Here is a 16,383-nt window from a genome sequence, read left to right as displayed (position 1 = left end):
ACCCAAAGGGCAGACCTGCTGCCCCTACAACAACAAGTAAGTCAATACTTGTCATGCAGTAGCTATGGACTATGTGCATCAGAAGCAAATAAAGGGACAAGCGTAAGTGAATGTAACGCGACCGTCGTTGCTGCTACGAAAGCCAGTTAACACTGTGGCAGCTTCTAACCGTTGTGAACACTTTGTATGGCCTCCTGCTAATGTGAGCACGAATATTGTGCATAGTAAATCAGCTGCCAACTTAGAAACTGAACATGTAATGTCAGCGAAGATCCCCAGGCTGCGAGTGTTGGCAGGGCGTGCTCACAACGCACACAAGAAAGCTGGGGAAATCGCATCAAAGGAAAAAGACGTCCTTAATAAAAAAAACATCGGATGCCATAAACGCTGATACCAATGTTGTCCCCTGCATGCAGAACCTGGGAACTGCGGAGGATGAAAGCAGTAGATGGCGTGAAAAGCCAAATGACAAGGAACTTGATGTGAATGTGGATGCAGAGTACACTACAGATACTTTAAACAAATCAAGTGTTGTAGTGGATGTAGTGGATGAAGCCGACAAAGTTTTCGGCTCCCCAATCACTTTCATATCTAGTCTCAATAGTGGACAAACTGACCAAATTGGTACTTTCACCGACACACAAGCACCCACACAAGTGTCAAAACAGATCCTTGAAAGGGGAAGGGACAATAGACGTAACTCATTAGAGGTGGTAAACAAACTGCTACATGATCTCACACACTTAAACAGAAAACGTAATTTCAAAATTCAATCTAAACCGCATTCAGAAAAAGATAGTTGCAATACTGAAAAAGCAAGCTTACCTGTTAACACCATGGCCGATACGTGGGTGAACGGAACACTGAAGTGAAGAGGAATCGAGAGCAGTCTGTCACCTAAACTCGACTGCTCTCAGTCTAGGAACAATAAAAGTTTGAGTGGCACTGGGCATGGGATTGAACGCAGTGCACAGGCAATGAGAAAAGAAAAAGAGCTGCCTGAAAGCGAAGAGTCTTCATCTGAGATATCAACTTCTGAAGCACCAAGCCCAGAGTGAGAGAGTAAAAGATGCACAGAGTGGAGACTTACTACCACATGATTTACAAACATTAATAATGCACATCAATGTCGATCTCCATTGTGCCATTTATTAAACTATATGAGAATATTAATGACAATATCAAGAACTTGACCACACTGGTAGCACTAATGAAGTCTAAACTATTAAAAATTGAAGAGGAGAATAATGATTTCAATGGTGCGCAAGCTCACTTAATAAAAAGATTGAAGTTTCTCTAAACATCTTGACAGAACAGAAAAGAAATGACAGTGTGGAAAAGAAACTGTTTGCGGAAGTGACCAAAGAGGCTTTGGCCCTTTTCAAATATGAGAAACGAAAAGCAAGTAGTGCGTGCAGTCTAGACACAGTGCTCAATTCTTGCCTAGCTAACAACGGGGAGACACTCGGGCCCCAGAGACTATACGCCCCAAACCAAAATGTAACAGGTGAGAGTACTGGGCTAGATAAACAAGTAAGCCCAAATATGTGCCCGAGAACAGAGAAAAAAGAAGAACTACACAGGGGTAAGACAAAAGACGAGAAGGTCGTCACTGGGCAAAATGAAAAAAAGAGATCTAGCAGAAGTAAAAAACGGCAGTGTAACGATAACATCGCCAAACGGTGACGAAATAGAAAGCTACTCTAACAACGCACCGAAACAAAGCCTGAATGAAGGAAAATCTAATGTGCAAACTAAAATGACAACACTGCCTAGTAGCCTTGAGATGGAAACCTCTTAACACTGTCTTTAAACAAAGCTTGGGAAAAGAAAATCCTGCGCTACAAAACATGCCAATACTGTCGACATCAAGAGACATCAACTCTTGTGGAGGACCCTCACTCAAGACACCTGATGAGGTGATCGAGATTGAGAAAGGGGAGGTTGGAATCTTCCAAATGAACAAGTTACTTACCAACTGGTAACGTTCTTTCGATTGGATGTTCCTCCAACGTATTCCCCATCTTTGATGTTATTCCATCCAGCTCAGCTACTTTGGAATTTTTTTTTCGGCAGAGGGCGCCGTGCGTCGATGTCGTCGAGTCGATGATCCCTCGAAGGCCTCTGTCGAGGGTGACGTCATCGGGTGTATAAGTAGCACGCGCGGCGCCCGTTGGCCTCCGTTCTGTTTTTCCCCCTCTTTTGTTATTGATTTACACTATGCAGACTGTGTCGGTAGACAGGTACTTTGCCTTGCGAGAGTTGGAGTGGCAATAGCCCGGGAAAAATCTACAGAGGGGTAGGTTGGGAGGGCGATGAGGAATACGTTGGAGGAACATCCAATCGAAAGAACGTTACCAGTTGGTAAATAACTTGTTCTTCGAGTGGATTGTGTCCTCCAACGTATTCCTCATCTTTGATAGACTCCCAAAGCAGTAAGGACAATCCTTATGGAGGAGGGATTAGATTATTATTATAATTTCTTTTTTTTTTTTTCTTTTTTTTTAGATGGCCGAGTATAGAACTGCTCTGCCAAAATTTTACTCCTTAGATTGGGAAGCATCTAGGTTGTAGAATTTTGAAAAAGTATGCAGCGATGACCAAGTCGCTGCTTCACAAATGGACTTTATAGGAACACCTCTTTGCAGGGCTGTAGACGAAGCGATGCCCCTGGTGGAATGAGCCCTTAAACCTTCTGGTGGGTCTTTCCCCGCCAGTCTGTAGCATTCTGAAATGCAAAGGACAATCCAACGTGATATGGTCTGTTTTGTTACTGATTGACCCAATCTTTTTCCAGTGTAGCCAATAAACAGTTGGTTATCCAATCTAAGCCTAGATAGCCTAGAGATATAAAAGCTTAAAGCTCTTTTTGGATCCAACCTGTGGAGTCTTTCCTCCTCCTTAATAGGATGGGGTGGAGGATAGAAAGTCTGTAACACACTTTTTTGATTTAAGTGAAACTCAGATACCACTTTTGGTAAAAAAAGAGGGTTTGACCTTCAAAAGAACTCTGTCCTTATGGAACACAGCATAGGGTGGCCCAGAAGACAGTGCCTGCAATTCGCTCACTGTTCTTGCAGGTGTTAAGGCAACTGGAAAAGCAGTTTTCCATGTTAGCAATCTCAATGGGCACGTGTGCAGCGGTTCAAAAGGACCACATACAAATTGAGATCCCAAATCGGTACTTGAAATGGGTGATGAGGAAACACATTGAGTCCTTTTAAGAATTGTATTATCAAAGTTATTTTGAAGTAGGAGCATTCTTCCGACGAGCGTTTGAAGGTGGAAAGCGCCGCAAGGTAACCTTTTATTGTTCCAATATTCAGACATCTATGCGCGATAAGGTCAGAAGGAAAGATAGTACTTCTGGGATAGAACATAGAAAAGGATCGACATTCTTTTCACTGCACCAGTTGCAAAACATTTTCCAGCGGCAACGGTATAGAGACTTTGTCGCTGCCTTCTTGCTGAAAGCAACACCTCCATAACGTCAGCTGGAAGGTTCCAATCCCTGTATCTCAGCCTTTCAGATACAAGCATGAAGGTTGAGCGTTTTGACCTCTGGGTGGAGAACCTGACCTTCCATTTGAGAGAGAAGGTTCTCTCTCTGAGGAAGACGTACTGGAGGACAGATGGACATGTCTAGAAGGTCCGGGTACCACGTTCTCCTGGCCCAATCCGGGGCAATTAGGATCATGCGGCTCCCGAACCGTCTCAACCTCCTGATGACCTGAGGAATGACGGGAATCAGAGGGAACGCATACAGTAGTGGGAAATTCCACTCCACCACGAACGCGTCCCCTAGGGCTCCTCTCGGGGGACATTCCCTTGAGCAATACTTTTTGCACTTTCAGTTGGTACTGGTCGCAAATAAGTCTACCTGAGGGGTTCCCCAAAGGGCGAAGATCTCTAGAATGACTTCCTGAGCCAGTTCCCATTCGTGGGACACCGTGCTCTGCCTGCTCAGAGCATCTGCCGTCATATTCTCTTCCCCGACTAGGTGAACTGCCGTTAAAGAGATTCCTTCTTGAATTGCCCAATACCAGAGTTGCATTGCCTCTCTGCACAGAGGTAGTGACCCTACACCTCCTATTTTGTTTAGATAATGCATGGCCACTATGTTGTCCGTCATTATCAGGACATTCTTCCCTCTGACAGATGGCAGGAAAGCCTTCAGCGCTAGTCTGATTGCTCTCAGCTCCAAAAGATTGATGTGCAGTTTGGACTCCGATGGAGACCAACGACCGCTGATTGTCAGATCGTTGGCGTGAGCTCCCCACCCCTTGAGTGAGGCGTCCGTCACTACTGTGATCTTCGGCCATGGTTGCCAAAAAGGTTCCCCTTTTAGGATGTTCTCTGTACAAGTCCACCATAGAAGGTCCTGTCGAACCTTGTCCGGAATCTGGAGAAGATCCGTAATTTGACCTGAGAACTGTGACCATTGAGTCTTTAACACCCACTGAAGGGATCTCATCCTCAAGCGTGCCTCTGGCACCAGGAAGATGCAGGATGCCATGAGACCGAGCAACCTTGAAAAGTCGTAAGCCTGGAGATTTTGGGCATTTTTGAATTTGTAAACCATCTGGAGAATGTCTTGAGCCCTCGACTTGGGAGGCAAGCTCTTTCCCAAGGATGTGTCTAATATAGCTCCTATGTACTGAAGCTGTTGGGAAGGTGTCATTTGCGACTTCTTGAAATGGAGGGAGAAGCCCAGTTTGTGGAGGAAGTGGCAGGTGACTTTCAGATGATCCAGTGGTTGTTTGGCAGAACGCGCCCTGATCAACCAATCGTCCAGGTAGGGGTAGACATTAATCCCCCCCCTCTCCTGAGGTGCGCTGCTACCACTACCATTAACTACCTCGGCGGAGGTCAATCCGAATGGCAGGACTCAAAACTGATAGTGTGAGTCGCCAAATAATGAACCTCAGGTATTTTCTGTGCTTGAGATGAATCGGCACATGAAAATAAGCATCCTGGAGGTCCAATGACTCCAACCAGTCCTGGATCTGAGAAAGAGTGACCATCTTGAACTTGTCCTTCCTGAGGAACTTGTTCAAGTTTCTTAAGTCCAAGATGGGTCTCAATCCTCCATCCTTTTTGGGGATCAAAAAATACGGGGAGTACCATCGCTTGTTCATTTCCGCTGCAGGTACTGGTTCTATAGCACCTTTCTCCAGCAGGGTTAGAACTTCCTGCTGTAGGAGCGGATTCGAAGACTTCAACGAATGTCTCCCTGGTGGATTGCTTTGAGGTTGCGTTAGAAAAGGAAGGCAGTAACCTTGGGCTATTATTTCTAAGGCCCAAACATCTGAAGTAATGGCTCGCCATTCTTGCAGATGTTGCGACAGCCTGCCTCCTACAGGTGTCTTGTGATGCAAGTCCTCAAAGTGGTTTTGTGGCGGTTGCTGCAGTCGCTGATGGAAAAGAGTCTGTAGCTGGAGCTGGCTTCGCACGTCTTGCTCGTCCACCGCGAGTTGCCTTTCTTTGGCCCCTTTGAATGGCCATTCCTCTCGCCTTTCCATATGAGGTGTAGTAACGATAGGATCGTCCCCTCCAAGATTGATTTGTCGCACGAAAGGACTGAGGTTGCCTGATAGCAGCTCCCAACGATTTGGCAGCGGCCTTTGAGGTCTGCAACCTCTCAAGGCTCTCATCAGCCTTGCTGCCAAAAAGGTGAGACCCGTCAAAGGACATGTTCAGAAGACGGTTCTGCACGTCCGGTGCAAAACCCGACTTCCTTAACCATGCAAATCTACGCAATCATCAGTGTCCAAACCAGATTCAAGGGATTCCTGCATAGCTTCCTTTCCATCTAGGAATCCTTCCCTTTCTTCCCCTTCTGGTATGTGCTCCGCCGCCATTGCAATACATTCCCAAAGAGTGTACGAAAACTTTGCCAAGTCACAGGTGGAGTTGGCTGATTTTAATGCCATGCTCCCGGCTGAAAATACCTTCCTTGCCCAGCCATCCACACGCTTATCGTCCCTGTCTGGAGGGATAGACGGGTACGCAAGTTTGTTTGAAGCTGCGGCTGCCTGTATAACTAAAGTTTCTGGAGAGGGATGCTTAGATGGCTGGGGTCGCTACTGGCAGGGCGGTATTTTGAGGTAAGGGATTTATTCACTGGAGGAATAGAATCTGGCATCTCCCAATTTTTGGCCACCCTATTTTGTAAGGCCACATGGACAGGTAGAATTGGGTCTTCAGTAGGACCATGGTCCAATATGTCTGTAAGATCATCTTGGACAAAATGGGCTGTAGGCCTGGCCCAGCCCAAATAATCTGCAACCTTAGTCATTAACTGACGATATGATGGATTAGCATGTTCACCTGGCTCTGGTCTACCAAATTCGTTCTCTGGGGACGTATCAATACCACTTGCATTGTGTAATGATTCCACCAAATCCTTCATCCTGCTTTCCTCTGAAATCAGGCATTCAGGAACATTTGGAGTACCAAAATCAAGGCCAAAGGGAACATTTTCTTCATCAGATCTTTCTTGTTCCTCAAAAATTGAGGTCAAGGATTTGAAGAACTCCTTCCTAGGTAAAGGCTTAAACAACTTCTCTGGGGGTGGTATAGGAGGAGTGCTACTGGGTCCTAAAAGCAACCCAGGTGCTTTTGCCTTTTCTTTCTCTCTTCCTAGCTCATCTTGTCGAGCTGGAAGTTTCGGCGTCGATGTCGACAAAGGCGTCGATAACTTCGACGTACTATTCGAATTCGACGGCGTCGACTTCGATGGCGTTGAGGCACCCTTCGAGGACTTGCCCTTCGAGGTGTGTTCGGTCTCGGACGGTGTCGGTGACCTCGATCGGTCGACTCGACCAGCTTTTTTCGCTCGACGTCCTAGAAGGTTCTCTAGCCTTCCTCTTTCGATCACCTGGGCTCGAGGGCGCGCGAGTGTCGGAGCGATGGCGCTCCCGGCCGGCTTCCGAGGAAGGCACGGACCGAGGCTTCGCTTTGTCAAAAACCTCCAACATTTTCATCCTAAAAACTTCCCATTCTTCGGATGATGAATGTTTTGTGGGACATTTCATAATTTTTGTGGATTCGTCCGAAGACGAAGTGGAGGGGGATCTATGGCTTTGTTTCTTCGATTTTTTTGTCAAAGACGATGAGCGATGGGAATCGCTTTGGGACCCCGACCGATGCCCTTCGCGTCGAGGAGATTTCTCCTCACGGGACCTCGACTCAACGCTAGAGGCTTTTCGATCGGATTTACGACCTACCTGCAGTTTTCCCCTCCTCTCTCGTAAGGCTTTCCCCGTCATCGATTGACACTTCATGCAGGCTTCCATGTCGCGGCCCTCTCCAAGGCAAATTAAAAACTCTCGGTGCGGATCGGTAATCGACATTTTTGAGCCGCACGATTTACATTTCTTGAAACCCGATTTCAGGGTCGTGGTCGGCATCCATGACGAAGACATATTTCGTTTATTTATCTTTTCTTCACAGAACTCGAGGCACGCCGATTCTCCGAAGCAACGTACACTGCGGAAAAACAGAACTGAAGCCAACGGGCACCGCGCATGGTACTTATACACCCGATGACGTCACCCACGACGGAGGCCTTTGAGAGACCATCGACCCGATGACATCGATGCACTGCGCCCTGTGCCGAAAACATTTTTCCGAAGCAGCTTCGCTGGATGGAATAACATCAAAGATAAGGAATACGTTGGAGGACACAATCCACTCGAAATTCAAAGGGAGCAAGGGAGTAACTGTGGACATACCTGAAGTGAAATGAAGGTTGCAAGTTTCCACCAAGAAACCCAAAAATCAAACTGTGAAAAAAATGCGCTGAGGAAATGGCGCCAGAAAATTCCTTCGGAACATAAAATCTTTGCTTTTCATCTCTCCATTTACTGTTACATGTAATCCAAATAATAAAAAAAAAAGGAAGAACTTAACGCCAAGGAGCCCGAAGTTGAGTCAATATGTATTGATGATACATCTGTTGACCTTTTGAACACGTTAACTTATGATGACATTGAGGATGATGAAACTATACCTGCAAGCAAAAAAATTGAAACAGAGACCAACATTACTATACAGTTAAATGCAGAAGATTGCTCTGAGAACAGCAAAATATGTGAAAGCAACAACATTGTGACCGGGCGGAAGCCCATAAAACAAGCAAGAATAGGTACTATTGTATGCCCAGTGATAACTCCCAACCTGGAACCTGAAAGAGTGCTTAGTCCGACCTTTATCACCCTAAACGAGAAATAGGGGCAGTTAGCCCGTGAAAACTCGGATGTGAACACAATCGTACACGAAAACAAAGACGAAAGGTGTCTCCTTTAATAGCGAAATAAAGGCTAAAGCAGCACGGATGACAAAGGACACAAAATGGATAAGAGCGACCAAGTTGGTCAAATCAGTTCTGTAACAACGGACCTCAAGTATATGAAAAGAGCTGGCTATATAGCTAGAAAGGATGCAAATCATGGAAGTAAGCAAATTATGTTGCACAAAATCATAATTGAACGAGTGGATAATATTGACAATCTCATTCTGAATCGGAACAACGTCATGAAATTATTCCATCTTGTGCAGTGTCAGAGATTGATCACATCTGACGACTTGAAAGTCGTGGAGTTCATACAAGAAAACAGAAATGATAAGGTGGTGCTGCACATACAATCTAAAATCATTGATGACACAATTATGGAAGCTGTTCCCATGCTCATGTATCTGGGTTTTAAGATATTCAGGGACACTGAGAAATCAATCTCATCCTCAAAAGAAGTAAGTGGATTACCTTGCACACAAAAGCCCAGAAACCCCATGTCGGAGTCGGAGCACAATGAGAATGATATGAATGCAATAAGCTCAATGATGAGCTCTCAAGTTCCTAAACACAAGAAAACTGAAGGCTCTGTTATCCGAAAAGTTGAGACCCGAATAAGCGATCAGCAGAAAGAATCCCTCAAAAACACCAGAGACGAACTAAAAACATCAACTCATTGCAGAGACCAAATCAGAATCACCATAGAAGGTGTAACAAGTGAGGACAGAATCATTAATGAAGTTGCTGATTTTCCAGAAAAATCGAAAAACACAAACGATTGGTACTGGTTGTCTGAGTCTTTGAACTCAAAACGGAAAAAAATGAATGCCAGATTGTGGAGGATTCGCCCGTATATTCTTTTGCATCCTGGAATACAAGGGGATTTCTGAACCTGTTCCATACTAATTGGCTGAATGGCTTTGAATTTGCCTGCTTACAGGAAGTGTGGTTGTGCGAATGTCCAAACGTGGAAGGATACGAAGTTGCACTTAACCCGGCTTTAAAGAAGCATAAAGGTTGACCTATGGCTGGAACGTGGATTAAAAAGGATACAGGACAGAGGATTGTGGAAACTAAGAATCCGGCACCGTTTATTCAGATCACCACCCTTAATAAGTCTGGTGACAAACTGGATATGTCCGATTCCTTGAAGATCGTGAACTTGTATTGGAATCAAGATGCTAGTACGAGAGCATTTATAGACCAAGTCACCTCAATCTTAGACGAGATGTATGAGGAAATAAATTGGCCTAACTTCATCCTATGTGGTGATTTCAATATTGACTACATAAACAAACAGCAAAAGAACTGCAGAAATACGCTCCTAAATAATAAACGTACAGAAGAGTGGTGTATTGAAATGGAGCAAAGAAAGCTCTTTATGTTGAATGGAAAGAGGCCAGGAGATATACCATCTGCTTCGACGTGGAGAAGAGGCGATCGGAAGTCCACCATTTATTATATATGTGTATCTGAAGGCATACATACTCGAGTTCAAAGCATGCAAGTGGTCCCAATGGTACATAGTGATCATGAAATGGTCAAAATGGAGTTAACGTTTGATGGACTGGGCACCTCTAAGTGGATCCACTCGGTTGAAGTCGAACCAAATAGAGGTAGACTAAAACTAAATGAACATGCCGTCACCCAAATTGTAACTTGATACTGCAAAGAGGGAGTGACACTGGAATATCAGCATTTACTGTCTCAGTTTGTGGAAAAAAGCAGGGCCTAAAACATCGAGGCTTTGCTCCTAGACACAAATTTGATCTGGAAATTCTAAAGAGAAAAAGGCAGATGCGTAGAGAAATTTTAAATTGCCCATGTGCAGACATAACAGCCTTCAAAGAAACAAAAGAAGCTGCCAAGCAAAAGTATAAAAAGTGGCTTAAAGCCCACAAGCACCTATGATGCAAAAAGATGCAGAATTCATGAGTCAACTGAAAAATAAAAATCCAGCCGAGTTTTGGCACACTATAAATAACGAACAAGCCCCCAGATAGCTATTCAAGTCAATCTGGTAACTGAAGCTGACTGGATTTCGCATCTTTCAGTGAAGTATACAGCCAGAAAGGTGAAAACTATAAACTTATCTTGCATGTGTTACTCGGTTGGGACCTTCACTTTTCCAAAGATGATATCTCAAATGTGATCAATAAAGCAAGTACCTCGAGGGCACCAGGGTCCGACAGTCTTTCAAATTATATAATTAAGCAAAACCCCGAACTATGGATCTATGGACTAAAATCTGTCATACCTTAATCAAGAGAATTGCTGCACAATGCTGTACCCCTAAGTCGTGGAAAAGTGCAATAATCGTACCGATTTTCAAAAAGGGGAATAGAGCGAATACGAAAGACTATCGTCTGATAGCTTTATTGGACGCATTAGGAAAGATCTACACAACTCTCTTACAAAGGAAGCTTAGAGACTGGGCGATACGATCAAATCATGTCGACGTGAGACAAGCCGGGTTTGTGAAAGGTGCCGGATGCTCTTTGAACCTCCTGATTCTGAATTTACTCAAAATGGAGGCTTTGAGAACTAAGACGAAGGTGTACCTGGCACTCATTGACTTTTCATACCCGTTCGTTAGTGTTGGATTGTCCACCAAGCCTATTAGCAGTAATACAAGAAGTGCACACTGACACTAATATCAAGATCAGTTTAGACCAAAGTGGAACTCTTTCAGCCCAAATAGATACATTCAGGGGTGTGAAACAAGGATGGACCTTGTCTGCTGTCATCTTTGCCTTATTTCTATCTGACATTGGTGAGGCTATAGATGGTGTTCATTCCTTTCCACCGAAAATCAATGAGACCCACATCAGTTGGTTACTATATGCCGATGATCTGATATTGTTGGATTTAACACCAATAGGCCTGCAAAGAAAGCTAGTTGCAGTGGAAGAATATTTAAAGGAAGAATGGCCTACAAATAAACAACGAAAAGTGTGAAATTATGATCTTGCGTGATCTAAGAACCACAGGTAAGATCAATGGCAAAATATGTGATTGGACTTTGGGAAAGGAAACCCTGAACATAGCCTCTAGTTCAAGGTACCTTGGAATGCAACTCAGTGCGAGTGTAAACGATAGTCCTTGGGTTGAAACTGTTAAAAGCAAATGCAGACAATTTGCCTCTCAAGCCTATGCTCTAAATCAAAAATATGGGAAAGTCTCCTTAAGGCCCGTACTGATCTTTTATAAGCAGAAAGTAGTACTGGTACTTATTTATGATGCAGAAAATGCATTTTGATGCCCTCATGACTTGTGGGCAACTTTGGAAAATACATTCTGGACCAAAGTACTGCAACTGCCAAAGGGCACGTCAACCGCATGCCTAAAATATGAATTATCTTTAATCTCTATTAACATAAGAATATGTTGGAACTTGGTGTCATTGTATCGTAAGACCAAAGTAAAGGCAAACATTCCCCAGTTTGAAATGTTCCATGTCCAAGAGGCTAATGATACAGATACTTTACTAGCAAGCTGGAATAAGTGTTGTGAAGAGATTTTAAAAGAATATGATGTCAACATAGACATGCTCCATGAAAACCCAAACTTAGTAAAACAAAATGTGGCAACAGGACTGGACTCAAACAGAAGAACAGAGTAATTGTTGTAGATTTATGAAAGATGTTCCATGTGAAGCAAGGAACTATGGAAAACTACAAGACTATGTGGATCTTTTTCCAGAACATAGACAAAGATCATTGTATATACGATTCAGACTGAATGCCTTTCAAACTAAAGAGGCTGCTAGTCTGGGCAAAATATGCGGATCTTAACTGAGCATGCAGACTTTGCTTTTTGGAAGTAGACACAATGAAACATCTTGTTCTACATTGCCGGGGACTGCGCTCAGTAAGAACAAGGCATTTGGGAGCACCCCTCTCAGAACAACCATAATTAAGCACAAAAGATTGGTGGCAAAAGATGTTTAACACATTTCCTGAATGATGAAAAAAAAAATGTTGGACATGAACAGCTGCGATGCTGAAAAGCTGTAAAGACTATGGTATAACTGAACCTCGGGAAGGATAATATCGAATGGAAATGTTTAATGCTTTCTTTTCCTTAGTTTTTTGTTGACTTTTCTTTTCTGTTTTTTTAAAGGTTTTATACAAACCAATAAGAATAAAAAACAATTAAAAAAAATAACAGCGAAATTGAGCACACACTTATGATAAAATTCAGCCAAACACAGGAATGACCTTAACTGGTCATTGTCCCTAGGTTCCAGAGCACGGCTAATAGCCTCCACCAAGCTATGTTTGGGACAAACCCCCCTCAGCAGAAATCCGGTGACCAAGGAACTGCACACTATCCACACCAAGTTTACACTTTGGGCTCACTCATCTTCCCCAAAACCTCTCTTAACACCTTGTCATGCTCCCCACTAGAGTTTGCATGAATCAACACATCATCCTGAAATATAACAATATTGTTCACATTTTCCATTACTTTTTCCATGATGCGCTGGAATATTGCCACAGTCGAAGCTAAGCCGAACGGTATTCTACAGAACTTCAAAGTTCCTTCCGTAGAGTTGAAAGCTGTGAAAGGCTGTTGAAAGATCACTGACGGTAAAAACCTAACTCCCCCCAGAGTGGGCAACACCTCAAAGCTAACTGGCAGAGGATCACGTTCTATCAGGGTGTTTTTGTTCAAGTGTCTCAAGTCAACACACAGATGCAGCTTGCCATTGCTCTTTGTCAGTAGGACTACAGGAGACAACCAATCTGTGCCCTCCACCCTCTCGATGATCCCTGTGTTTGAAAAGCACCAGTTGGCCTGAGGAGTCAAATGTAGCTCCTGGTAGCAGTTAGTTTTAAGTTAAGGATACAGACAGGAGCCAAGTAGCTCCAAGTGTTTTTGACCACTACTATAGCATGAATCTATGAAAGGTTTTAAATGGCTTTATGAACTACTAAACTCAAAACAAAATTGAAAAAAAGCCTTCCCACATTTTCAATATCGCTCTGCATAATTTTACAGTTCTGTGACTAATAAGTAATGACTCAGTACCTTTCACAAGAAGTTTATCTCTAACAGACACTCTGCGAGTAGAATCAGAAGCTGGGTTGGATGCCCGATTTCCCTTGACACCATCTTCCCGTTTAAGTTTGCTAGCTAGCGTTAGCATTACTTCGTCCTTAACCTGAAACATAAACAAGAGAGACCCGTCGATTAGTCATGGCCATTCATATAGGGCCCCAGTCAGTTGAAACCTATACCTAGTCACACATGCAAGTGTCATCACCCAAGCCCTTTTTCCCAACTTTCAATTTCAGAAAATTGAGGTTGAAATCAGAAAGAAAGTACAGGGGGGTTTGGGCCAGGGAAAATTAAACAGTATTGCAAACTGCACAGACAGATAAATGTTCCTCACATTTTTCCAGCTAACACGTTTTAACTAGACATACAACAGAAAAATGAGAGGGATCTGAAAGCCTAAATACGCATTTTATCAGAATAACATCCAAATGTCTTTGCAGTTCCTAGGTTAATCTAGAAAGTAAGACAATGAAATAGTGAGAACGATTACCACTCTCTTTATCCGGCTGATTTCGGTAAGTGCACCACCTTTTCACCTTATCATTACCCTCAGTATAGATGTTCTCTCATATTTAAAATACTAAAAATTGTATTCATTTTTTTTTTATACAACAGCATAAAAACGATTAAGATTATTCATGTATCTTTTTCTACAGACACATTTACACAAGACAAATTTACAACCATTTTGTAGAAATACTTGTCGCAAAAAAGTGGGGGGTTAGTATGTGACAATACTTTTGAAGACTTAAGTTGGCTGTCTAAAAGTCCTCCAAAAGAAATGTGCAGATTTGAATAGTATAGAATTTCACTATATCATTCTGTTCTACCAGAGTCATGAAAAGTCTTTGTTTTGAAGGGACCTTTATTATGGTCTCCATTTATCTAAGGTTTTTTATTTCAAAACCAAATTGGATTGTCTATATATGTTTCGGCGTTTGACAAATACATTTGACGCTATCCCTAGTGTCTTTTCTTGACACGTCTTTGGCCGTCTTCTGGACAAAGATATTTCTTGAATGATAGCGAATAATTCACAAGAACCCCTTGGGGGTCGTCTCCCAAACACTATTATACAAAAACATACAACTCAATTTAAAAACGACACACTAAAAAAGGGGAGGGTTGAGCTTTTTCCTCTTTTGCATGTGCGATTTCTTGTGTGCAATGAGAGGCTGGTGGGATTACCTGTGGTAGACAATCAGTCTTACATGTCTTAATTTTCTCATTGTGCACATCGGTTTGTATATCGTTTATCCATTTATTTACATTGTATGGGCCTGTTTTTCAAGGGCTGTGTTATATACCATTTCTTATATTCAGCCTGCACGTTAGTTGCTTTCACTGTTAACTGGACTCTTTTCCTGTCTTTATCTAACGAAGGTGCTGTAACAGTTTTTTCAAAAAGAATTTTACTTCTATAGCAGTGTTATCAACAACAAAGTTATGACTACTTGTTTATATTTCTTATTCCCACATCGTTTTTCACCACTGTCTGGTTTGTTAGAGGTATATTATCATCCAATTGTTTAAAACATATAGACCCTATCGGCGTATTCTTGTTTAAAAAAAAAAAAACTCTCCACTTTCCCCATGTGGTTAATGCCCGCATCATATTCTATGTCTCAACATTTTTGCCGGACTTCCCCGAATATAGTGGTTTTGAACTTACTTGATTTCCTTATGCATGCTTTTGCTCCCTCCATGTTCGCGTTTGCATTCAGTCAAACGTACTGTTAAACAGCCAGTGCTGTTTCTTGTAGCGGTTATATCTATGACGCTAGTGCCATGTGACCCCACTATTTTGATCACGTGACGTTTGGCTGTTGCAATGTCATCACCGCTCCTTCATTGTTTCATTCTCACGATTGTACCACCATCTTAGGGAGGTCGTTTGCCTCCAAAAACGCAGAAATGCATGTTTGTTATTAATCTAATCTTATTCATATGACATGGTATTCTTCCAAAGTTTCACTAATTTAAACACATTCATTGATATGTCATCTTGCGTATGTTGTTAAAAAATCTTTCGTGTTTCACTGTTTTGTCTCTCTCTATTTTGCAATTATTCCTTTGAATAAAATTGGGATTGCATCATGTTTGGTTGTTTTTTCAATTGTTGATTATGTTTTGCCTACTGGATATAGACAATTCTTTTCTACTTGCATTGTGTCTCTCTATATGGAAAGAACATAAGTGATTGTGACCTCAGTATTCCTTTGTTTAATCTCATGTTAGGAATACCCATCGGTATATATATATATATATATATATATATATATATATATATATATATATATATATATATATATATATATATATATATATATATATATGATACATTACTCACCGTAATCGTATTTCTGATGCTTGTATCTGCTTAGATTCACATGCTGTGCATAGGCCGACATCTAGTGGAAGCTGCGGAGTATTACAGTTTGTTTTTCGAAACTCGAAAATGGGCGTCGACACAGGCGTGCCAGTAATACTATCCCTAGTGTGACATCCACTGTACCCAAGATCCCCCACGCGTCTAGGATCCTCAGATTGTATTTTTTCTGACATGAGGAAGCATGAGGAGTAGCGGGAGTACAGATAATCCAAGCAGATAGACAGAAAGGTAAGACTACAAGCAATCATGCGCCTTCTCTCGGAGGGGAGGAAGGGTGGGTCGCATGTGAATCTAAGCAGATACAAGCATCAGAAATACGATTACGGTGAGTAATGTATCCCTTCTGAGGCTTGTGGAATCTGCTTAGATCACATGCTGTGCATAGATTAGCGAGCAGTACCAGAAGGAGGTGGGATGTGAGAAGGGTCATGAGCAAACAGGTGTCTTAGAACCGCTTGTCCCACTTGTGTATCTGTCTTGGAATGAGTGTCAATGCAGTAATGCTGAGTAAAAGTGTGAATAGAGCTCCAAGTAGCTGCTTTGCAAATGGTGTCGAGGGGAACATTTGCAATGAAAGCCAGAGTGGCCCCAATGCCTCTAGTAGAGTGGGCCCTTGGCGTAAAAGGCAGAG

General features: G+C 42.7%; 1 protein-coding gene across 4 annotated transcripts in view; it reads right to left on the bottom strand.

Moving 5' to 3' along the window:
• UBE2F (ubiquitin conjugating enzyme E2 F (putative)) overlaps positions 1–16,383 on the bottom strand; it is a 1,548,845-nt gene that overhangs the window by 1,404,425 nt on the left and 128,037 nt on the right. For all 4 annotated transcript variants that reach the window (XR_011274699.1, XM_069615950.1, XM_069615951.1 and 1 more), the window contains exon 3: positions 13,331–13,463. Coding sequence is in view for 3 of the 4 variants with exons in the window: in XM_069615950.1 (XP_069472051.1) it covers positions 13,331–13,448 (118 nt within the window). In the remaining variant the exon portion in view is untranslated. The remainder of the gene's footprint in view (positions 1–13,330; positions 13,464–16,383) is intronic.

Source organism: Ambystoma mexicanum, chromosome 9, assembly GCF_040938575.1.
Source record: "Ambystoma mexicanum isolate Mex_15411 chromosome 9, UKY_AmexF1_1, whole genome shotgun sequence".
NCBI classification, from domain to species: domain Eukaryota; kingdom Metazoa; phylum Chordata; class Amphibia; order Caudata; family Ambystomatidae; genus Ambystoma; species Ambystoma mexicanum.
This window is presented reverse-complemented; position numbering and strand designations above follow the sequence as displayed.